This window comes from Pseudochaenichthys georgianus, chromosome 19 (genome assembly GCF_902827115.2).
Source record: "Pseudochaenichthys georgianus chromosome 19, fPseGeo1.2, whole genome shotgun sequence".
Taxonomy (NCBI): domain Eukaryota; kingdom Metazoa; phylum Chordata; class Actinopteri; order Perciformes; family Channichthyidae; genus Pseudochaenichthys; species Pseudochaenichthys georgianus.
Genome location: NC_047521.1, coordinates 13,087,301 through 13,111,231, shown reverse-complemented (window position 1 = coordinate 13,111,231; position 23,931 = coordinate 13,087,301). Strand labels below are relative to the sequence as shown.

Here is a 23,931-nt window from a genome sequence, read left to right as displayed (position 1 = left end):
TGGTCGTCATGGCCCTAACCGGAATTTCATCCAAAAAAAAGTTAAGCACAGTTAAAAAACGTAATCATAACTCTGGCATATTAAAACAGGTTTCATATAATTCATTTTTGTTGTTATGTTTTTGAAGACATTTAGAAAACATTATCTTTCCGATAAAGGCGTGGGATACAGAACATCGATATTTTAGAAGGTAACAACAAACTATAATTTGTGTGAAGAGGTCAAATACGCATCGACATCCTCTGAAGGAAAACAGGCCTGTCCATTACTCTGAGACTAAGGCATCTATTTATGACAAGAGTCTTCAATTATTAGGATACTGGAACATACAGATAAAGGCGAAACACTATATTTAATCAATACTGCTTTGACGTTAGGTGCCTCTTAATCTTAGTGTTTTCTGAAGTCTCTCCTAAATATATTTTTTAGATTAGTTTGGAGGATTTATTAGTATTTGAGTGTCTTGTTGGAAAGTTTTCAATTTTGAGAAATATGTTTTATACATTTTTTCCCCCAAACTCTGTTGCTTCAAATTGACCCCAATGGTAAAGATTGCATTGATTATGTGTTGCCGTGAATGAACTTGAAGTGTCTGATCTGGTTTGCAGTTTTACAGAGGGCCAATGAAAAACAAGTTGCACAACTAACCCTAAAAATAGCCTGACCTCTGGCACAATAACAGAATTGTCAACTAGGAGGATGATTCACCAAACATGCCAAGACCTTGAGGACTTGTGTCTGGCCTCAAGTCTTTGGAGTGTCCATGGTGCTAAATCCGTTGCCAGGTTACTTTACACATGATAATAATAATAATTTCAATTTTTATAGCGCCTTTCAAGAAACCCAAGGACGCTTTATAATGGGAAACAAAACAACAAAAATAATAATAGTCACAAAGATACACAAGTTGAAAAAGGACAGGTTGCTGGGTACTGCATTTTAGCTGAGGCCAAAGGCCTGAGTGAACAGATGGTGTTTGAGTTGTTGTTTGAAAGTGTCCAGAGAGTCGGCATTCCTGATAGCAGAGGGGAGAGAATTCCATAGGGTGGGAGCTGCGACACTGAAGGCTCTGTTGCCAAAGCTTTTCAGCTTGGAGCGCTGGATGGAGAGCAGCCCTTTGTCGGAGGACCGCAGCTGACGAGAGGGGGCGTAGGGCTGAAGGAGGTCAGCGATGTATGCAGGGGCTAGGGAGTGGAGAGATTTGTAGGTTAGCAGGAGGAGTTTGTACTGGATGTGTGACTTAACCGGGAGCCAGTGAAGGTGGATGAGGGTGGGGGTGATGTGTTGCCAGGGCTTAGTGCAGGTGAGGAGCCTGGCTGCAGAGTTCTGGACGTACTGGAGCCTGTCCAGGGCTTTGCTGGTGACCCCGAACAGAACTCCATTGCAGTAGTCCAGGTGAGAGGAGATGAAGGTATGTATTAATGTTTCTGCAACGGGGTCGGGGAGAGAGGGCCAGAGTCTGGAGATGTTTCGAAGGTGAAAGAAAGCAGTTTTGACAGTAGACCTGATGTGGGAATTGAAGTTGAGGCTAGAGTCCAGAGTGACGCCCAGGCTGCGAACCTCAGGGGAAGGGTTGATGGAGCAGCCATTGACGGTCAGGATGAGATCTCCGACCTTCCGGAGCAGTGTTTTTGGGGCCACAACCATGAGCTCTGTTTTGTTTTTATTGAGTTTCAGTAGATTTGTTGACATCCAGGTTTTGATGTCGCGGAGGCAGTTGACTACTGACGGTGGGGGTAGCTGGGATGATGGATTGGTGCTGATGTAGAGTTGGGTGTCATCAGCATAGGAGTGAAAGTTGAGACCATGTTGGCGGATGATTTCACCGAGGGGGAGCATGTAGATGTTAAATAGAAGGGGGCCGAACACCGAACCTTGCGGTACACAGGGGCTGGGGGAGAGCTGGATTTTCTGATGGTCACAAACGTTTGCCTGTTGGAGAGGTAGGAATGGAACCAGGAGAGGGCTGTACCAGAGAGGCCAAGGTAGAGGGATAGGCGGTTGAGTAGGATGGTGTGGGAGACTGTGTCAAATGCTGCGGAGATGTCCAGGAGGATGAGGATGCTGACGAGGCCTGAATCGGCGGCTATGAGGAGGTCATTGGTTATTTTAATGAGGGCAGTCTCTGTGCTGTGGTTGGATCTGAAGCCTGATTGGAAGGGTTCGTAGAGCTCATGGTTGGACATATGATGGTGGAGTTGGGCAGCAACAGCTCTTTCCATGATATTGCTGAAGAAAGGAAGCTTGGAGATCGGCCGGTAGTTGTGTGGGTCCTCAGGGTCAAGACCAGGTTTTTTAATGATGGGGGTGACAGCTGCTATATTGAAGACGGCGGGAACCTTGCCTGATTCCAGGGAGGAGTTGATAATATTAACAATGGTGGAGCAGAGGATGGGTAGGCAAGTCTTGACCAGGGCAGAGGGCATGGGGTCGAGGGAGCAGGTAGTATTGTGCCTTAGCTTTGGAGAGAGCTTCCTTGTATGATCTGACATGCTCTCTGTAAGCCTCCAGATGGACTGTGATGCCAGATTTTCTGTGGAGCAGCTCCAGTTGGCAGCCAGAGGCTTTCATGGCACGGAGACTGGTGGTGAACCAGGGGGCTGAGTGGGTGAAGGAGACAGTACGAGTAATGAGGGTCGCGAGTGAGTCGAGACTCTGGGAAAGAGCAGTGTTGTACTGGGCTACCAGGCCGTCAACCGAGGTGTCGGGGGGATCGGAGGCCAGGTGGGTAGCTATGAGGCTGGTTATGGCTGGTGCGCTCACTGATTTTAAGCCCCTGTAGGAGATTGTCCGCAGTACAAGTTGTCTGGGGAGGGGGATAGGCACAGTGAAGAGGATGGCATGATGGTCGGAGACAGCCAGGTTGAGGCACTGCAGGTGGGATGCAGTTGTGCCAGTGGTGCATACCAAATCCAGGGTGTGGCCTTTGGCATGGGTGGGAACATATACATGTTATTCAAAATGTAAGCAGTCCAGAAGTTCCAGGAATTCAGAGGCAAACGTGCAGCAGGGTGAGTCCACATGAATGTTAAAGTCTCCAAGAATGAGCGTAGATGGGAACATGGAGCAGATGGAGGTGAGTAGCTCAGATAGTTCCGGCAGGAAGATGGCGGAGGCTGAGGCTTTGGGGGGGGGCGATATACAAGAAAAGCCTGGAGCTGTGCAGATCCAGACAGAGTGAAGGCAAGACATTCAAGTGAGGTGGTGTTGGGTACAGGAAGCTCTTTGATCGAGATGTATGCTCTGTATATTACAGCCAGCCCACCGCCCCGACCAGTGGAGCGGGGCTTTTGGAGGTAGACATAGACAGGAGGTGTGGCTTGGTTGAGTAGTAGGTAATCCTATCCAGTTTGCCATGTTTCAGTTAAGCAGAGGAAGTGACGTTTATGATCAGTGATGATGTCATTGATCAGAGGTGCTTTTTTGTTCAAGGAGCGAACATTCTGCAGCATGAATGTTGCATTGTTGTTTGTAGTTGTTGAGGCAGAGGGGGTGAGTGGGCTGATGACGTCGGCGAAGTGCGACGGACCGCCTGTCTGTCAGTGTAGTGAGGACCCAGCTAGAAATGTGTGGTTCTAAAAACATTCTGAGAATGTTACCATTCAGTTCTAGGAATGTTTTCAGCGGGAAGTTTTCTTTTGGTTCCCAGAATGTTCTTCTGAAAGGTAGGATAACGTTCTCTAAAAACATTCTTAAAATGTTTGGTGATAACTTTCTTAAGATGTTTTTGATAACCTTCTTAAGATATTTTTGATAACATTGTTAGAACATTATGCCCTACTGTTCTTAAAATGTTTTCAGCGGGAAGTTTTATTTTGGTTCCCAGAATGTTCTTCTGAAAGGTAGGATAACGTTCTATAAAAACATTATTAAAATGCTTGGTAATAACCTTTTTTAAATGTGTTTGATAACCTTGTTAGAACATTATGCCCTACTATTCTTAAAACGTTTTAAGCTGCAAGTTAGATTTTTTTATGTTGCCCGAATGTTATTATTTTTTTTATTATATTATTTTTTTTTTTTTAAATGCGACCAGCAGCTAGTACAAGTCACTGTCGGTCTCACATGTACTGGAGGGGACCCAGAATCAGACTCGGAATCAGCTGGTGAAAGTAACATTTGTTTATTAGAAAAGAGGAGCTGGGAGTGAGGGTTGGTTATGGCAGCAGTGGGAAACAGTTGTTCCAGGGTGGGTATAGAGGCCTGGCTGGTCTTGGGAGTGTGGAAGGCCTTGGATTCCTCCTGGGAGAGACATACAAATGAGTGTGAAGCAAAATCAGGCAAAGTTGTCAAGGAATATGCTGGCAAAAAGATAGAGCGGCATGCAACAAACCGTTCACGGCAAAAATCCGGCAGGGAATGAGTGCAGGCTGCAGGCTTTCATAGTGTGGCTGATGAGCAGGCAGGGGGGGGTGGAGAGACACACAGAGGAAACAAACACATACAAACACTAATGCAATAATGATTTGTATCCACTATGCATAAACAGCGGACACTGTTTATACGCAGCTCTCACAAACCACACACGGCCAGATAACTTATCTAACAGTTAGAACCTACATACGAGACACAACCTTTACAGTCAGAAAAAAAGTGTGATTATTTTCTGATATTTTACTCATAATATTATGAATACTGTGGGCCTACGTACCTTAGTGTGATTATAAGTGCATGTGGGTGAATATTGGCATGCAAATTCGTTTTTATATGTCCTATTCATTGTCTCAATGCGCTCATACATCTAGGAACAGTAGGGCATAATGTTCTAACAATGTTATCAAAACATCTTAAGAAGATTATCAAAAACATCTTAAAAGGTTATCACCAAACATTTCAAGAATGTTTTTAATGAACGTTATCCTACCTTTCAGAAGAAGATTCTGAGAACCAAACTAAAACCTCCCGCTGAAAACATTTTAAGAATAGTAGGGCATAATGTTCTAACATTGTTATCAAATTTTTTTTTTGATTTTTTAAAACATATTTTTCAAACAAATGCAACAAATTTGTTTTTCAAAACGCTCTAGAAATAAATCTGACATTGACCATGACCGTGTTAATATTTGCCATCACAGGAACGTTTTATAAAAAAAGAATAACCTCCTGAAAATGTCATCCGAATGTTGCTTTGAAAATGTTCTTCTTTTGTTATCATGTAACATTGAGGGAATGTTTTATAAAAGAACATCTTTAATATGTTACCTCAACAACGTCCAAAAAACATCTTCAGAATGTTGCAGGCAAAACGTTCCACCTTTGTTAACATATCACATTAAACGTTTTATAAAAAACTTTATGTCATCTCAGGCCTCAATAACATCCTCTGAATGTTGCAGACGTTATGTCTTAGTTAACCTTAAACCTTATAGGAACATTATTTGAAATAATAAACATCCTAAAAGGTTCTTTGAACATCAGATTAAAACGTTTCTTTAAAACATTATTAGAACCTGTAGGTAACGTTAGCCAAAGTTGTGAGAACGTTCCCTGCTAGCTGGGGATGTCATGATCGGAGTTGACAAACTTGCGACGTGCAGCCCTATGCACATAGCGGGACGGCGAGGGAGTCCAAGTGATTTTATTGTAGTGAGGCAATTGGGAGTGTTGTGGCCAACACACTCTCACTCCCTAAGCGTCCAATAGCGACGTTTGGTCAGTGTCCGTGGCGTCCAATTGTGACGCTCCTAGGCTCCTTCAGCGTCATAAAGGGACGCAAATAGCTTTCAACTGATTGCAATGTATTCCCATCTGCGTCGGGATTTGACGCTCATGGAAGCACGGCATTCGTTTATGCCGGCTGCCCTTAAAGGCAATGTGAGCATCCATTCCCATTGGATAACGGAGAATTTTACACCCGGAAGTAAGTACTCCTCTTACTGTCGATTGATTTTACAGTGATATCCGCACTACTCATCGACTAAAAAACACCAGATTATCCTTGTTAATTACACAACATTGATTGGTTTAAATTGTGTGCAATGCTTTTGTATTTTTCCCCTTCGATTCGGAGAAACAAATATGTTTTCTGAGTAAAGGATGGCAGAAGACACTACACTACCCAGAATCCCCAGCTATCGTTTGGCCTACACCATGTGCTCCGTTTGATAAACCCCGTTTTTTTCACCATTCATTCCGATGGCTGGCTGGCGTCTATGTCACGTGATCTTCAAATTTCTCCCTGCAGAAAAAGAAAACATGGCCGAAATTCGTTTTATTCTCGGTAGAAAATGCCTATTTTAAAGTTAGTTTGGCCATTAAAATGCGTTTTGATGTCATTTGATGCGAGAAATATGAGTTGTTATTTCAGATTATGTGTGCAGTGGATGTACATGATCTTTAGTTTGCTAGTTATTACGAAGATTACTTCAGGAAATCGCGACGTTTTCATTGTTACCAAGGTGGTTGCTAGGGACGCTGCTATCGATATTATTTCTGTTATGTTGTGTAACTGTTTAATGGTGTTATCTTTATTGCTACCCCCTTCCCCGTCAATGTATAGTGTTGGTCCACAGCCTAAACATATTAGTTTAACAAAATCCGCATCTAAAGATAGCCTACGTTATTTCCCCCCTGTGCAATTCCAGTCTCACATCTCAGAGCACATCGTCATTAACAAATACCGGAAACAGACCAAAATAATAATAATAATACCTTATTCCGAGTGTGCTTGCTTTTCTCTTTGAAAGTCATCACATAACGGCATTGTAATACACGGTTCGGCTGCATTAGATATTACATATCTGCCGTAGTTCTGTATTTATAGAGCCCTGATGAGAAGACAAACATGAGGAACTGAAAACGTGACGTGGATCATAAATATATCAGCCATTAAACAACATCTTACATTTCTTTTCACACAATACGTCTCCTTGCAGTATCAACACTAATTCGGCTCACTTTTATATTTGATCCAATTGGTAGATAGGCTGTATTTACACCATAAAGGTGCACAGCTGATATAAAGGGACACCTGGTGGTTAAAGCATGTTATTGAATTTCAATATTTTTATTATTAGATATTAATACGATCCCTATAAAGTATATTCATTACTCGTTATTCTCTACTAATTGTTAATTAAAGACTGTATGTAATGACTATTTTGCACATCCCGTTCAAGATTTCAAGATTTTCTAAGGTTTATTGATATATCATATAGGCCTACACAACTGTGGTGTAGTTCTGCACTGAATGAAAAACTTGGGTTGCAGGTTCCTCAATAGTGCATTACAAGACATCTATCAATATTTGTGCATACCTCCAGCAATGTTAACTATGTTGAAGCACTTATTTTAACTGATATTATACATATGTATTATACTCTTATAAGATGTATGTAGATATTTCATCTCCGGCCTTGTCAGGTATTGAACAATCAATAAATAAACACAGAATTGTTGAATATAAAACACAGAATTTATGTGATTATACTAAATGATTTTCAAATAAACACAACTGCATATTTAACTGTTACACATGCTGATGTAACGCAAATGTTCCAACTTGGGATCAATAAAGTATATCTTATCTTAAGCTGATCGATGGCTACTGCCATATTTGCAAAATGTGCCTCTGAACCTTGACAAGTGCATGTTTCAGGCTTATCAATTAATGTAATGTAATGTTATCACAGGGGTCACACACATAAGACCAGCTGTTAAATAAAGCTCTTCTGACCTTAGCTGGCATGTGGGTATATATATTAATACTGCCCATAATGGGCACAAGCAATTTTCACCCATTTATTAATTATATGTTTTAAATGTGAGTGTTTCCTATCCCCTAAACCTCCAGGGATGTACACAGTTTAATACTGGCAACTTCTTATTATGGGAAATACGAAAACGTCTTTTAAAACTACAACTCCCAGTAGAGACGTGCCATAGAGAACATGTTGCGAAACAGAATAGCCAGCATGTGTAGTTCTGGGGACGGGGTGGGGGAGGGGGGACGCGGTGGACCCGTTCAAATCCAGTTTTGGACAGTCTGCCGTGGTTCCATCCCATTTCAAGTGCTGTTCGAGAATCGGCTTAACCCTCGGAGCACACTCTCCAATCACAGAGCTTGAGGACTATCACAGGGTTTGTCAAGAGCACATGGTGTAGTCCAAACGATAGCTGGGGATTCTGGGTAGTGTAGTGTCTTCTGCCATCCTTTACTCCTGGGAATGGACGCTCACATTACCTTTAAGGGCAGCCGACATAAACGAATGCCGTGCTTCCATGAGCGTCAAATCCCGACGCAGATGGGAATACATTGCAATCAGTTGAAATCTATTTGCGTCCCTTTATGACGCTGAAGGAGCCTAGGAGCGTCACAATTGGACGCCACGGACACTGACCAAACGTCGCTATTGGACGCTTAGGGAGTGAGAGTGTGTTGTTGTGGCAGACAAGATTCCAAATTTGCAGAGCGGAGTATTTCCAGAGAGCCATGTCAGCAGCACAGAGGAGCAGCGGCTAGCTACGAGCTGCTAAGCAGAGGCTAGGCGGCAGCTAAATTGAGAAGCCAGCAGCGGCTAGCAGCAAAATGCTAACAAGAAACTGGGTAGCAGCTGAGTTGAGGGGACAGATGTGGAGAAGGAAATGGAGCTCCAGAGATCCCAGGTTGAAGAGGATGGCTGATAGCTACGCAGGAGCTAGCGGCTGATCGGCGGCTAGCAGTGACAGCTGATCGTCGGAGAAGGTTTAAGTGTAATAGGTACACAGTCGATAGATCCAGACATGATCTGGCTATTATGATAGCTTTAGCAGACTATTTTCAGTGGATTTTGTGGTTGTTAGAACACAAAATAGCACGGAAAAACAGCACAGCAAACACGATTTTGGCTACGAAGTGAAGCGGCGACAAACATGCCAGCGTCCTCATTCCGCATGGTGAGGTCTGCAATGAAAGGATTATTTTGACAATGGAGGAATCAGTTTAGGATTTGTGTGATTAATGAGTAGTTTGGTCTATGAAATGTCAGTTCAGTTCAAACCTGTGAAAAATCACATTTACTGTTAAAGGAAGTCAAGCTTTTTTTTTTACGACATATTTGTATTTAAAGTTTTGGTGGCTTAGGGACAAAAATAATTAGTTGAAGGTTAAGACTTCCAGTGTATTCCAAGTGTCCTCATTTCTACAGCCACTGCTTGATTTCTTTGTCACATGAAAATGTTAATAGGCATGTGTTGTGGAACAAGGGTTGTTAAGGATGGGAGTTGAGACCCAGTTTTAGTTGATAACCGGCTTCAAATGTGAAATGTGCCAATCCATCTGAATTGTATGCCTCAGACTGAGCTTATATATTACTTTTATCCTTGCCAGCATGTTCTTCTGATGGTTGAGAGTTGCAAATTCATGCCTCATGACATCAAACTCGTCAGTGCTGCTGCTGAAAACTTGAGTAGAGTTGTCGGTGAGGAAAAAATGGTTTCACTACCAAAATCCACCTATAGTACATTCAATTGGAAAAGGATTTAAGAAAAATTGACGGATCGTCACATTTGAGAACTTAATGTTTGATATATAAGTGACTTACAAGACACATTTATTTGTCTAAATTGCAAATCTTCTGTTCTGATATATTAACACTAGAATGAGTATTTTACTTGTAGAGTTGCAGATGTTCCAGACAAGAACTGCTGGACAAAATCCACATCTCACATGACATATGTAACATAAATCCTCCTAAATACTAGTCGAATTGTAGAATTATTCATTTATTAGCAAGCTTTTCCAGTAAACATAATTTAGCATCTTAGTGAATCCATCTGAGTTAATCTGTGGATGTGATCGGGCTGTGGGCCGGAGAACATATGTCCCCTGCTGGCTGCCGTACACACTGTCCAGCTGCTGTCAGAGAGACTACCCTTTAAAACATCTGTCCTCTATTGTCTGTTCCATTCATCAGCTGTACCACTGTATCTACTACACACATCCCACACAGATATAGACGCCTCAGTCACATGTCTCACATCTCAAACACTCTATTTTAACACTCGTCTGTATTTATAGCGCCGTGTTAAAAGGCCTGTCACCTGACCAAGTTGCCTAGTGAACAAAAAGAAGAAAACAGCTTTTATTGGGAGTGATGGCAACCTGCAAAAGACAGAGCTTTTTAAAACTAAAAACACATGTCTGACAAAGAAAAGTGGAATTTGTTTGTCTATCCTTCGCGAGATAACTGTTACAAGTCGGCCATGAAGAGAGGAAAAAAGTGAAAGGCAGTCTCTCTACGTTCTCCTTTAACTACACAGACACACATTTATGCATGTCAACACGATTCCAGTCAACATTACTTAAAAACCATGCGATTTCTCTCAGAGTGAGAACTATGATGGAGTGATTTTCTTTTATGTTTCCCCTTGGGCAAATGGCTTACTATGTTCACTTTGATCTTAGTTGAGATGGACAGCACAAAATAAGGAGAGACACATTTGTATGGGAGTAGCACTTCCAGGTTCATTGTCATTTTGCTTTGTCTCTTCGGCTTTAACTGCATGTGTTTAGCTTAACATAATTCAGGGTAAATGTGATGTGTTGACTCTAATTTATCAATCTATACTGTTTTGAACAGAAGGCGTACCTACAAAACACATCTCAAATATCTCCATTAATACCAATATGCTGAGAATATGAAAGTTAATTTGCAAAATAATCTCAACTCAAAAGTCAATTTAGGGGATTTATGAGTTTTTTTAACACATCTCAGGATGAGCTAAAACTGCCTATAACTCATATTTTGTGTTTTGTGTACATCATCCAGAAAAAAATTGGTATTTGTTTATCACTTGCAGAGTTTGTGAACTTGCAGCATGTTTTTCATTGTGCTTTAGAGCTTTCCCTTGGTGAATGCATTTGTTTACGTTTTATTTATTTGCTGTATTTTCTTTAAATCATCCCTCAAACTGATAATTCAAAATGTATATATTAAAAATGATGCACTACAGACAAAAAAACACATTTGTGATATAGGAAACAGTGAGGTAGTTGCTGTAAACATAGCCTAAACATCAATAATCAATACAAATAATCAAAATGGTTATTGATTATGTTTTTTCCAGTTATACAAATAATAAAGAGTTTCATTACAGGTTTATTATTACAGTTTCACAAAGTTAGGAAACTTCTACAAACATTCTTCAACTCGATAACATAATTCATTTTTTTCTAACAATGTTATCAAAAACATCTTAATTATCAAAAACATTTTAAGAAGGTTATCACCAAACATTTTAAGAATGTTTTTAGGGAACGTTATCCTACCTTTCAGAAGAACATTCTGGGAACCAAAATAAAACGTCCCGCTGAAAACGTTTTAAGGCGAGACACCCCAGGTGAATAGGGTAATTTTTTTAACTTAAAGGTATCAGCTAGAAATTTCTCCAGTTAATTACTTACAATAAGGCAATTGTTTTTTGTATTACAAGGTTTCTGAAATAGCATGTTTCAATATGCAAATTATCCATTATCTCATTAAATATGCACATATTTTAACACATTTCAGGAATCGAAATCTGAACTTTGGATAAAGCCAGGTTTCATTTTGTAGTCATATTAGTATCTAAGGCTTTTACAGAAGGGATATTGGATATCTCTTTTTATCACTCCATAAATCAGAAAATACTGTCAACAGCCCTAAAATATCAATTTTCACAAGGTTTTTAGGTATACAATGTTGTATAATTCAGGCTATGAATGATATATGAACAAACCCTTCTGTAAAAGCCTTCATAATATTGATAGGAATATAACTGGAAGGTTTGGTGTCTCTACGTGCTACTGAAGTTGAAATGTCGAACTCAGAGTAGGAGAAAAAACTCATTTTGAGAAAACAACCTTTAAAGATTGCAGTGAGGCGCTAGCTAAACCCTCCTGTTCTTTGGATGATAGCTTGCACATCGACGCACTCCGTGAAGGTATTTCATGTTCGGGGTCATTTGTTTTTTGTATAACCTTGCTTCGTGCAAGTGACAATTGTTGTTGTCTTCTCTGTGAACGTTTTTTTCGCCGTTCTTTTGCCATTTTGAGATTTCAATTTCTAGCGGAAAGCTAACCAGGAAGTGTTTTAGCACACCACGTGACGCATCTGAACGAATCACGTTGTCAGAAATTGACACCAGCCAATGAGATTTCGTTTCTTGGTTTAAGACCCTTTTGTGCTTTCACGATTGGTTGCTGATACAAAGGAAATGACCATATTTGGATCCGATGAGATTGTGCAGGAGAGACGGAGCTTTCCAGCGATACCTCTGTTGACATGGGGCACACAGCGGTCGCGGTACTTTATGTTACGTTAGAATGCTAACTTTTGGTGAATTTAGGAGAAATCTACAGACACAAATATACAAACTACAGTAAAATAAACACTTACATGTGTATTTTGTACATTTTCCTTCCAAAAGCCTGAAAGAAAACATGTTATAGAATTAAAATAGCACACCATCTCAAAATTGACCAGTACTTGAAAAACGATGTTCTCATTCATAACACTCCGTTCGATGTCTCACTATGGGATGCGCCTCATCGCGGAGCAAACAGAAGCATCAATCTCATTACGCCAATCCTGATTGGCTGGTGATCTTGACATCAACGTCAGGGGAAATCACCCCCTATAAGTAGCCTGTGCCACAACGCATGCGTCATTCAAACACCTCTTCTCGCTTCAGAGCACATCTCTAATGGTAGCCGGGCTAGCTTAACAGTCCACAGACTGAACCAAAGCTAATTTTCGGTCGACGGGCGTTAGCCGGCTACCCTATTCTGCCTTACAGAAGAGTATGATACTAACACACCAGTTAGTATTATAGTCAACCTCGCCGTTCTTCCTCTGGAATTAAGGTAAGATTTTGACTTTCAAGTTAGCAACACACCCGTTGCTAGCTTGTGCTTTTTTCCCTCACTGCCGACACCACGGTAGCGAGGACGTTTTTTCTTTTCTCTTCTCACGGAGGAGAAAAGGATTAAAAGAATATTACCACACCAGGTAATATTCTTTGAGAAAAAAGACCCACACTGCCTTTTTTTCTCCGGATTAAAGACAGATTGGGAACACTTTTTTCTCGACGTACCCGTTAAGAGCGGGTCCTCTCCACGCCTCGCGGCGAACGAGATGGACGCCTCTCTCCCTCACACCAAAGGAGTCAGGGACTCGGAGGCTCGACTCGGAGGCTCGACTCGGAGGCTGCGGGTTGAAGATATCAGGCACAGACTCACACCAGGTCTGCTCGTCCTGCCTCAGGCTGGAACACGCCCAGGAGGCTATTGACAACCCCGGCTTGTGCGGGCATTGTGCCCGCCTCACCATAAAGAGCCTCCGCCGACGGTTAGCACGACAAGCTAGCCTGTCGGGACAGGATCCCCTCATGTCCACTGATTGGCCGGCTGGCAATCAAGACGCGGGGGCGTCCGCCGCAGAGACTGAGTCCCTCACCTTTACGGTCTGGGGCTCATCAACTGCGGCAGACGCGGAACCGGATTCCCGCGCCATATCAGGCCGGGACCCGGTGGCGGCAAAAGACGCGGGAACGGGGCCCCACGCTATACCAAGCTGGGGCTCCCGGCTGGACCTCACCATGGTTTCACCCGCGGAGGATGTCCTAGAATTGGATTACATGGAGGACGAAGAGGATGCCTCTGAGTTCCTCCTGTCTGATTCGGACGAGCAAGAAGACGACATCTTCGTGTCATCAGCTCAGGCTGCAAAGCCGGGAGCGATGGCTGCTCTCCCGGGCGATAGCACACCAGCTTCGCCCTGTCTAAGCATGGACCTGCAAGCCATGTGTCAGCGCGCTGCGGCCAGACTAAACAAGTTGGCCGAGAAAATCTCCGGTTCCGGCTGCAGCTCAGGCTCAGCCAACCCAGAATTTCGGCCAGCAGTCGAGGAAGAAGAAGCGAGCGGCGTGACAGCCCCTCCTTCTCCCCTCCGTGAATGTGTTCCCGCCGCCTCGAGAGATGCCTAAACACCATCCTCAAGTCCGCACAAACACATGTCACACGTTGGTTGATTCCTCTGTCATAAAACATTTGCCGCTGACGCATCCAGGCTTCAGGCCGAGGGCGCAGCTCAAAAAAATGAAAAGGAGATCAATAAAACCAATAAGTAGCCCGCCAATTTTCTCCCCTTTTGAGAGCAGCTACGGCATCTCTCAAAAGGCGGATTATTGACGGGTTTGTGAAGGCACCACCGCCACGCGCAGTGCCGGCTGCAGCTGTAAAGGCACCACCGTCACACGCATGTGCAGTGCCGGCTGGAGCCGTAAGCGTGACATCTCAGCTGGCTCTAACGGCCCCTACACACGGCGGCGTGCGTTGCCACTTCAAGCTTCTGCCCATTCACTTTGAATGGGGTGACGTCACGATTCGCCGAACTGCATTGTGGGAGCAAAGCGTAGCTTCTCTCGAGGTGCTCGCTGCAAAAGTAGAGCAATGTTCTACTTTTGCCGCCTCGACGGAGGCGTCAGCCAATCAAATCCCTCGTATGTAAATCTGACAGTACAAGCAGTAGCCAATCAAACCGGGTGTATGTTGGGAGAGCCAGACCGCAGTTATTTCCCATATGTCAACAAAAGGAGGAGAAAATGATCGTGGCGGTAGGGAACATACAGGGATACAAACCGGAGGAGCCAGGCATGGGGGGAGGTGGCAAAGACAGTGGGGGAAACTGGTAGGTGTTCGCTTGTTTGGGGAGTTTATATCCAGTGTATTTCGTTTGAATGGACAGCTAGCAAGCATAGACAGTATATTTAGCCAGCATGGATGTAGCATGAATGCTTTGCTTTGTATGTTCGGGGCGGGACATTCATGTGGTTGGTTGTTGGTCGGGCTGCTCGCGTTGACTCCTCAAGCTCAAGACACGCCCACCGCCAAGCGGCAACGCACGCCGCCGTGTGTAGGGGCCGTAAGGAGCATACAGCAGGAGATACTCACGACACCCAAGCTGCCTCGAACTCTGCTCGGTTTAAAACACCGAAGACGCAGAGGTCGCAGCCCACCCCGAGTCCCCAGCCCAGGCTGGAGACAAGGGCAAGTTGGCCGAGAAAATCTCCGGTTCCGGCTGCAGCTCAGGCTCAGCTAACCCAGAATTTCGGCCAGCAGTCGAGGAAGAAGAAGCGAGCGGCGTGACAGCCCCTCCTTCTCCCCTCCGTGAATGTGTTCCCGCCGCCTCGAGAGATGCCTAAACACCATCCTCAAGTCCGCACAAACACATGTCACACGTTGATTGATTCCTCTGTCATAAAACATTTGCCGCTGACGCATCCAGGCTATAGGCCGAGGGCGCAGCTCAAAAAAATGAAGAGAAAATCAATAAAACCAATAAGCAGCCCGCCAATTTTCTCCCCTTTTGAGAGCAGCTACGGCATCTCTCAAAAGGCGGATTATTGACGGGTCCGTGAAGCCACCGCCACGCGCATGCGCAGTGCCGGCTGGGGTCGTGAAGGCTCCACCGTCTCGCGCATGCGCAGTGCCGGCTAGAGCTGTAAGGGCACCACCGGCACGCGCAGGCGCAGTGCCGACTGGAGCTGTGAAGGCACCACCGTCACACGCATGCGCAGTGCCGGCTGGAGCTGAAAGGGCACCTCCGTCACGCGCATGCGCAGTGCCGGCCGGAGCCGTAAACGTGACATCTCAGCTGGCTCTAAGGAGCATGCAGCAGGAGATACTCACAACATCTGCCTGGGCTTCTCAAAACAGTTATACTTTATCTGTTTTCACAAGCCCAGAGAGAGTCAACCCATATTCTGGAGAGAGAGGTTCTCTCTCGCGCCACGGCGTGCGGAGAGTTTTGGTTATTATGTAATGCGTAGTGGCACTACACCCAACTTTTCTAGTGCGGGACGCGCCTACGGGTGCTGTCCTTTCACAGAAGGTGGTCACCACGGACGCAGGTCGGTGAGAGGTCTCTAGAGCAGAGACCTCCAGCGGGCACATGTAAACTACCCGGAGCTTTTAGCGGTGTTCCCCACCCTAAAACGCTTCCTGCCTTCTCTCAGAGGACACCATGTCCTCGTGAGGACAGACAACACGATATCGTGTATGAACCGCCAGGGGAGGTTGCGTTGTCTCCAGTCACACACACTGGCACACAAACTTATCCCTTGGTGCGGCATACGTCTCCTCTCTCTGAGAGCGACACAGGTACCGGGAGTGATGCACCTCGGGACAGAACTACTGTCCAGAGGTGCACCACTCTATGCAGACTGGACTCCAAGGATCGGGAGTCCGCTGTGGGTGCGTTACGGCGGAGCTGCGTTAAGTCTGTCCGATCGAAAAACACAGAGCTTTTTCCACGATCAAGGTGTACCTGGCTGCTATTGCTGCATGCCATGTGGGCTTTGAGGGTAAGACGGCTAGCCAACATCCTTTGGTTTGCCGTTTTATGAAGGGAACTCGCAGGCTCCTCCCTGTCTCCAGGTCGCTGGTGCCCTTATGGGACCTGGCAGTGGTTTTAAATGGGCTCAAAATGACCCCATTTGAACCCCTGGAAGGAGCTGACATGAAACATCTGTCACTCAAGACAGTGCTGTTACTGGCCCTGGCATCCGCCAAGCGGGTCAGCGATATCCATGCACTGTCTGTACATCCTCCATGCACTCAGATCGCCCCAGGGCAAACGAGAGTGTTGTTGAAGCCCAACCCTGCCTTTACACCAAAGGTGGTTGGTTCGTGTACCCCAATTGACATTGAGGCATTTCCTCCGCAGCTGGTTTCCTCCGGGGAGCAGCAGCAGGATATGTTGTGTCCAGTCCGGGCTTTACATACATATATGGACAGATCAAAAGAGCTTCGTCTTAATGACCAACTCTTTGTGTCCTGGGCTAACCCTCAAAAGGGTAAGCCTGTTACTTAGCAACGGCTCTCCCACTGGATCGTGGAGGCAATTGCTTTGGCCTATACGAGTCAGAATCTGCAAGCACCTTCGGGTCTGCGGGCTCACTCGACTCGGGGCCTGGCTACATCCTGGGCTTTGTTCAAGGGTGTTTCCATCCAAGACATCTGTGCAGCGGCAAGCTGGTCTTCGCCGCTCACTTTTGTCCGCTTTTACAGGCTAGACGTCTCCGCTCCAAGCGTGGCCTGAGCAGTGCTGGGCACCTTGTTGAGTCGGGACTCTACCTGTTAAATTCTGGTTGATCGGTGATCTTCGAGATAAGCTCGTCTGGCAATACGGGAGCTACAATATCCCATAGTGAGACATCGAACGGAGTGTTATGAATGAGAACTATAGGTTACTTACGTAACCCCAGTGTCAGAGTAACATGTAGTGAGATGTCTCACCAGACGGCCCTCCTTGCTATGGTGAAGCGAGAAGAGGTGCTTATTTTGAATGACGCATGCGTCGTGGCGCAAGGTACTTATAGGGGGTGATTTCCCCTGACGCTGACGTCAAGATCACCAGCCAATCAGGATTGGCGTAATGAGATTGATGCTTCTGTTTGCTCCGCGATGAGGCGCATCCCATAGTGAGACATCTCACTTCATGTTACTCTGATGACTGGGGTTACGTAAGTAACCTATAGTTAATAATAAATAGTAACATAATGTTCTTACAATGTTATCAAAAACGTCTTAAGAAGGTTATCAAAAACATCTTAAGAAAGTTATCACCAACAATTTTAAGAATGTTTTTATATTATCCTACCTTTCAGAAGAACATTCTGGGAACCAAATAAAACTTCCCGCTGAAAATATTCCTGGAACAGTGAATGGTAACATTCTCAGAATGTTTTTAGAACCCAACATTTCTAGCTGAGATGATTGTTAAAAGAAATGCAATACAAGACGCACATGAGCTCTTCGCTAGGTGACGCTAACTGGAGCAAATGTTTGAACTTGTTTTCAACTTGGTGAGTTCTGAGATCAGTCAGAGGCTGAGCTGCCAATCAAACACACACACACACACACACACACACACACACACACACACACACACACACACACACACACACACACACACACACACACACACACACACACACACACACACACACACACACACACACACACACACACACACACACACACACACACACACACACACACACACACACACACACACACACACACACACACACTGCGTATGTTGCTAGCTAGGCATAGCAAATGTCTGCACAGTTGGTATATATAACACAGACAAACACAGACTATACAGATGGTCCCAGAAAACTTTATGCAAATCACACAAGGCAGAAAAATCAGCTTATTATTCAGTTTGAACACTGAAGTTGATGTAGACAATTGTTGAAAGTCCCCTATAATGGACTGTTTAACAAAGATCACTGCAGTATTTGCTCTGTCTCTTTGTTGGGATTTTGGCTTGTGTGCCTCTTGTCGACAGCCCAGGGTAAATGAGATGTGTGTTGGCTTATTGACAATGCGGAAATGTATTCACACTAATTAACAATGGACAGAGCCCGAGGGGTCCAGCCTGGAAAAACAATGCTGTTAATGGGATGCATTTTGGACCTGTTGAGGGTAAAGGAAACAAAAAAAGGCAGAACTAGGGAAGGAAACAGCAGAGCATTACAGTGAGGTGATTTAAGGAGAAGAAGGCAGGATACATGACAGGATGAAGGTGAATAATACTGAGAAAATGGGAGCAAAACTGGGCTGGGAGAGGAGGAGGGGTTGCGCTGAAGTGAGCGAGAGAGGGATGAGAGGATGGGAGGCAGACTAAATCCTCACACCATTATTATCAGGACTCACATGCAGCCCCTCCTGTGAAGGAGTGAGAGGAGATAGAAAGAGATAAAGAAAAGATGGAGTTAAAAAGGAAGTGGAAAGCAGGATTACTGGTGTGACAGCACCGGCAGATGAGCGTCAGCGCAGCGGTGAGAGAGAGAGAGAGAGAGAGAGAGAGAAACTGTAGTGGGAAAAGAAAAAAAAACATATCAGTGCAACAGGATGAGGACCTGCTAGTGCACAGGCGGCCCAACCTCGCAGACCTGCCATCTGTCCCGGCGTTCTCTCTGCGTTCCTGACGCTCCCACCATCCACCAACATCTGGATCAACCCCCATCCATATGGGAAATAGGGCGAGGGGGGGCCAGAAAACCCAAATCTTCTCCTCCCCTCATCCTTTTTCATCACAGAGGACCTGAGGACGCTCATCGTCACCGGGGGCATCCCTTGCCGTGGAGTAACATCACCTGAGGGGCTGATACCCAGACCAGAGGGGGGGGGGGAAACTTTTGCTCCAAACATGCAGAGGCGTGCACAGGACCCTTTTTTTATCGCTATGTGAGATTTTTCTAACTTCCCATGGATCTGTCGTGTCTTGTACCCCTGAGCAGGGAGAGGGAAAGGGAGACAGAGGAGGTGGATAGGGGGAGAAAGGAGGAGACGGCGGGGAAGCGTCACTGCCACCGCTGCTGAAGTGTTACCGGTGTTTGTGCTCCTCCGCTCAAGAGGCATTTGTATCATTCTTCCAACCTCCCACCCCCCTTTAGCTCCTCTCCTCATCCGAGCAGCAGGGAGCCTGAGGGATACAGACAGAGCGCTAAACACTGTGGGTTTATGCACATATGCGCACACACACACACACACACACACACACACACACACACACACACACACACACACACACACACACACACACACACACACACACACACACACACACACACACACACACACACACACACACACACACACACACACACACACACACACACACACACACACACACACACACACACACACACACACACACACACACACACACACATTGGCTGTTCCCGCACCTTTCAACACCCTTCTCTTCCCTCACTTTTCCTTCCCCATTTTTGATGTCCTGTCTTCACCTTCATGACCAGTTGTAAATCTGGAACAGAGGAAGAAGTGCAAGCAGGAGCGAAGAAAGAGAGGAGTTAGAAAAGACAGTTTCTTTGGGGGGGAAAAACACTTGCTGTCACGTTGTGAAGTTCTCCAGGGGGAGTGTGCAGACATCCAAAGCTGCCAAACACACACAGTCACTGATAGCTCACACACACTCGCTCTCACACAGAGACCTGGTCTAAATGCGTACTCCTACAGGTGCTGAGAGAGGCAGGTGAAAAACAGGTGAAACAGAAAGACATTTGGAGGAAACCAGCCAGGGAACAATGGAGCAGTTGGATGACAGTAGAAAGCACAGGTAAGTTACACACACACACACACACACACTGCATCACACACTTATTCTGTGACTTTATCTGATCGACCGTCAGGAAATGGTTGTTTATATATAAGATATGAAGATAGAATAGACAACTAGCACAAGCAGCTCAGAGGGAATGTAAGGATAGACCCACAGTATGAGTGCAGTCATACTTTCAGTTGTCTTAAGTGAAGAGTTTCCTCGAGAGATAGCTCCCATCTGCTGCTGACAGAAACAGAACAGCCAGTTGTTACTATAACAAGAGGACATATTAGGATATTTCATTCTGAGTTTTGGCGGTTAGCTGCTTGTTTAGAGTGTGTAAGTGTGTGTGTTTGTGTGTGTGTGTGTGTGCGCAAAATCCTTTCATACCTTCACAATCACTTGTGGATTATAGATGTTGCACGAGCAGTGTTTCACTGTCGTATCAGTTATCTGGTAATGCTCATTGATTGGTCCCATAAGCTGCATGTAGCAGCTCTCATTTGTCTTCATTAGTGACTTTCTTTTCCAGTTTGCATATACCATGTTGCAGCATAATGTAACACAGTTTCTTTGAGCTCCATAGTTCACATTAACATAGATCAGCGGGTCCCAGCAGGGTATATGTGGCCCCCTGAAAGGCTCACAAGATACACCTGAGGGGTCACAAGCTGATTGACAGGAAAATAAACGTGAAAGATATCATTATTTTAAATTTAAATGAATTATTGTGTCGAATTAGATTATTTTTCCTTTAGGCTTTTGAAAAACGTTTGATCATAATTTACCATGTGGTATCAGATGGATCTAAACAGTTTCAATATGATTAGAAGGGGTAGAAAAATCCTATTTATATGGGACAAAATGAAATTGATATCTGACCTTTGTCTAATTCTTGTAAAATATTGGCAGCTTTAAACTCTTCAGACTTCTGAAATATTTGTAAATGTATAATGTTGCAAGAGAAACCAGTAGACCCATATGGTCCTTGATATAGGGGATATAGGGGATCACAAAATGGGGGGGATGGAAACATCGCAGAAAATCATATTTCTTTCACATAAAACTAAATGTATTTTTCTCAATTTAAATTAAACAACCTGACAATTGGGCTGTTCCCAACACATGCACACACTAATATGGTGAAGAAACAAGGATTTGTATTAAGAGTGACAAACCAAAAAGGGGTGGCAACTGCCGACATAAAACCAGGAATATGTATGTCACTATGTGAATGAAGCCATACTATCTTCGCTTCATGTATGTTTTTGGTAAATCTCTCAGCATGCTGGGATTTCCATTGCTTTACGTTTGATTTGACGAGGGGCCAAGCCGATCTAGAAATGCTCCCGTCCTGTCAACGTCACTCATCTCAGCTGATACGTCCGGTCTGCAACGATTTCCTGTAAAGCTGTCAGGTCTTTATGTGTGAGAGCGGGAACCCACAGAGAGATGGGGTGGCAAAGTTAGCAGTTAAACCCCTTATTATGATGAATGTATATGGCAGATGTTATGTGATAGGATTCGTTATAAGCTCTGGGTTAAGTCATATTCTGAGTTTAATTTGTGTGTGGAAGATTAATCAGCTGAGTGTGTACATGAGCATATACTTGTTAGAGCTGCACTTACAAATCACCTTGTCTTTCACATATGGAGGCGAGACAGGGATGGAGAGATAAAAGGAGGAAAGGAAGGGTGGAGCAGTTGAGCTGGTTGACGTTGACAGAGTGTCTCTACGGTGTGTTTACTGGCACATAACTGTTAATGTAACTGTTTTAATGATGACTTTAGGGAAGAGCGATGGAAGTGCTTCATTGAGTGGAGTCTCATTAATCCAACATGTGATTGAAGTCTTTTTTCCCTGTGTACTGACTCGTATTGAAGTTCTAAACTGGTTCATTAGGTGTTTTTTTTGTAACCACATGTCCACAAGAGCACAAAACAATGTAGCCTCTGAGGGAACCTGCCCATTTCACACAGCCATTACTCATATCCATTGCTCATAACGTTTGCTTATTGCAGAATGTTGAATATGTAGTGGAATAAACTCACCAATGGGAAGGTGTAGCTAAATATTAAGACTGAGTTGCCATTTCATTTTCACTTCATTTTGTGTTAAAGGCACGTTTTTTTTGGCCACTTAGGGGGCAGCAGCAGAATCAGGTAGTAACACTAAGTCATCATCCTCAAAGGCAATATTGTTTGCAAAAACAACAACCTTATCTTAATATCTAGCAGATAGATGGATTTTATTTTTATTTCTAAAGGCCTGATGAATGTAAGTCCACAATGAACTCTCCTTTTAGCTTTATTTTTGGTCTCAACCAACTCTTGAGGGGAATGCTCCATTACATTCACTATACCTTTGTCCAGCTCTTTAGCTGCTAAATGCTAACACTAACATAGTACGTATAATGTGCATGACATATGAGTGTTTGATGATGCTGATTAGAGGACTGTGGGTGAAGCAAACAATACTTTTCCAAAGGCTCCATAGATCTGAGGGAAACTGTAGAGTTGGTATTAATTGAGATTGTCACTAAAAATTACTTTTTTCACATACATGTAGTCCATTTGATCCATTGCTAACATGTAATCATTGGTTAAGAGTATACAAAACAAGCTGTCAAGATAAAATGCAGGTGATACTATATGTGCAAAAACCAAGATGGTGTAACATTTTATCTTTCATTGAGCGTTGACCAGCAACACTGTACTCAGTGCTGCCATTCTAAGTTGGAAGCTGTATTAAGGACCATATTCGATATGCCTAAATCAGTATTGCTGGAGTCAGATTGTGTTCTTTAGTCCTCCCCTACAATTTATTTCACAATTTATAAATGATCTGTTTTGCAGTTTTGGTTTTATACTACAACATCTATACAACAAAATAAGTACAATGTATTTTTATAGCTTTAGCATCAGCAACACTCCTATTTTGTTGACATTAATGCATCAATAATTCAAAAATTCAGAATAATAACTACTTTAACTTTGGTACTATTCGATGCTTATACCTTTCTACTTCAGTAAGAGTTCTTCTAACACCACTGAATAAATAGCTTCCAGTCATCAGAGCAGAGCAAAGTGAACTCTCAAAATCAAACCAGAAACTTCAATGACTGCCGCAGAATTAGTTTTCACACCGGGAATTCTTGGACTGATCTCAGGTCTGCATAAATGAGGCTCTAAAGAATCCTGACGTTTCATGTGGCTGTCATCCTGCAGTAAGTTGATGAGAGGCAGGCCATCTACTACATTATTACCAGCCCAATAATTCAAGCTCCTTAATTAATGCAATCAAATCAGCTTCCAAGGAGCTGTTAAAAATCAAGGTTCAATGAAGACATGTTAATACTTCTCTGGTGAGGATGCTAATTCTATCAATTAGATCCTCTCGGCTCATTTCCTCTTCACCCCGTGACTCCATCATGTCCCAGCTAAGTTAAATGCTACCTAATGTATATATACACTGTATTACCAAGGAGGTATGTTGTATTTTAGTATAAGTAATGCATCATCTAAACATGCAGGTTTTGCTGCGGTTTATGTTTATAAAGATCATCTTCCCATCATTATGATGAAGTTAAAAGGAAATATGTTATTATTATTCTCTCATTTAGACCCCAGAACTTGCAACATCTTAATTGGCTAACAGACAATAGGTTGTGTTTGCATTCTATTCAATTTCTTACGTAATCCTTACCTTTCAGGCTGAAAGTTAATACAAAAATGGAAATGATTGCTTTGTTAAAAGAAGAGCAAAGAACAGCTGAAGGCAATGAACATTTGTATTGTTTTCGGTCTTCTCAAGTGTCTTAATATAATGTTA

The 23,931-nt window shown here is 43.8% G+C and overlaps 1 protein-coding gene across 7 annotated transcripts in view; it reads left to right on the top strand.

Moving 5' to 3' along the window:
• Positions 1-1,134: 1,134 nt before the first annotated feature.
• The window catches only part of LOC117465048 (glutamate receptor ionotropic, NMDA 2C-like), a 93,537-nt gene continuing 70,740 nt past the window's right edge, over positions 1,135-23,931 (top strand). For 2 of the 7 annotated variants that reach the window (XM_034107905.1, XM_034107902.1), the window contains exons 1-2: positions 1,135-1,411; positions 20,015-20,114. Coding sequence is in view for 1 of the 7 variants with exons in the window: in XM_034107906.1 (XP_033963797.1) it covers positions 1,406-1,411 (6 nt within the window). In the remaining 6 variants the exon portion in view is untranslated. Of the gene's footprint in view, positions 1,412-18,239; positions 19,488-20,014; positions 20,115-23,931 lie in introns of those variants that run through there. The other 5 variants (XM_034107906.1, XM_071206778.1, XM_034107904.2 and 2 more) reach the window with 4 other exon arrangements.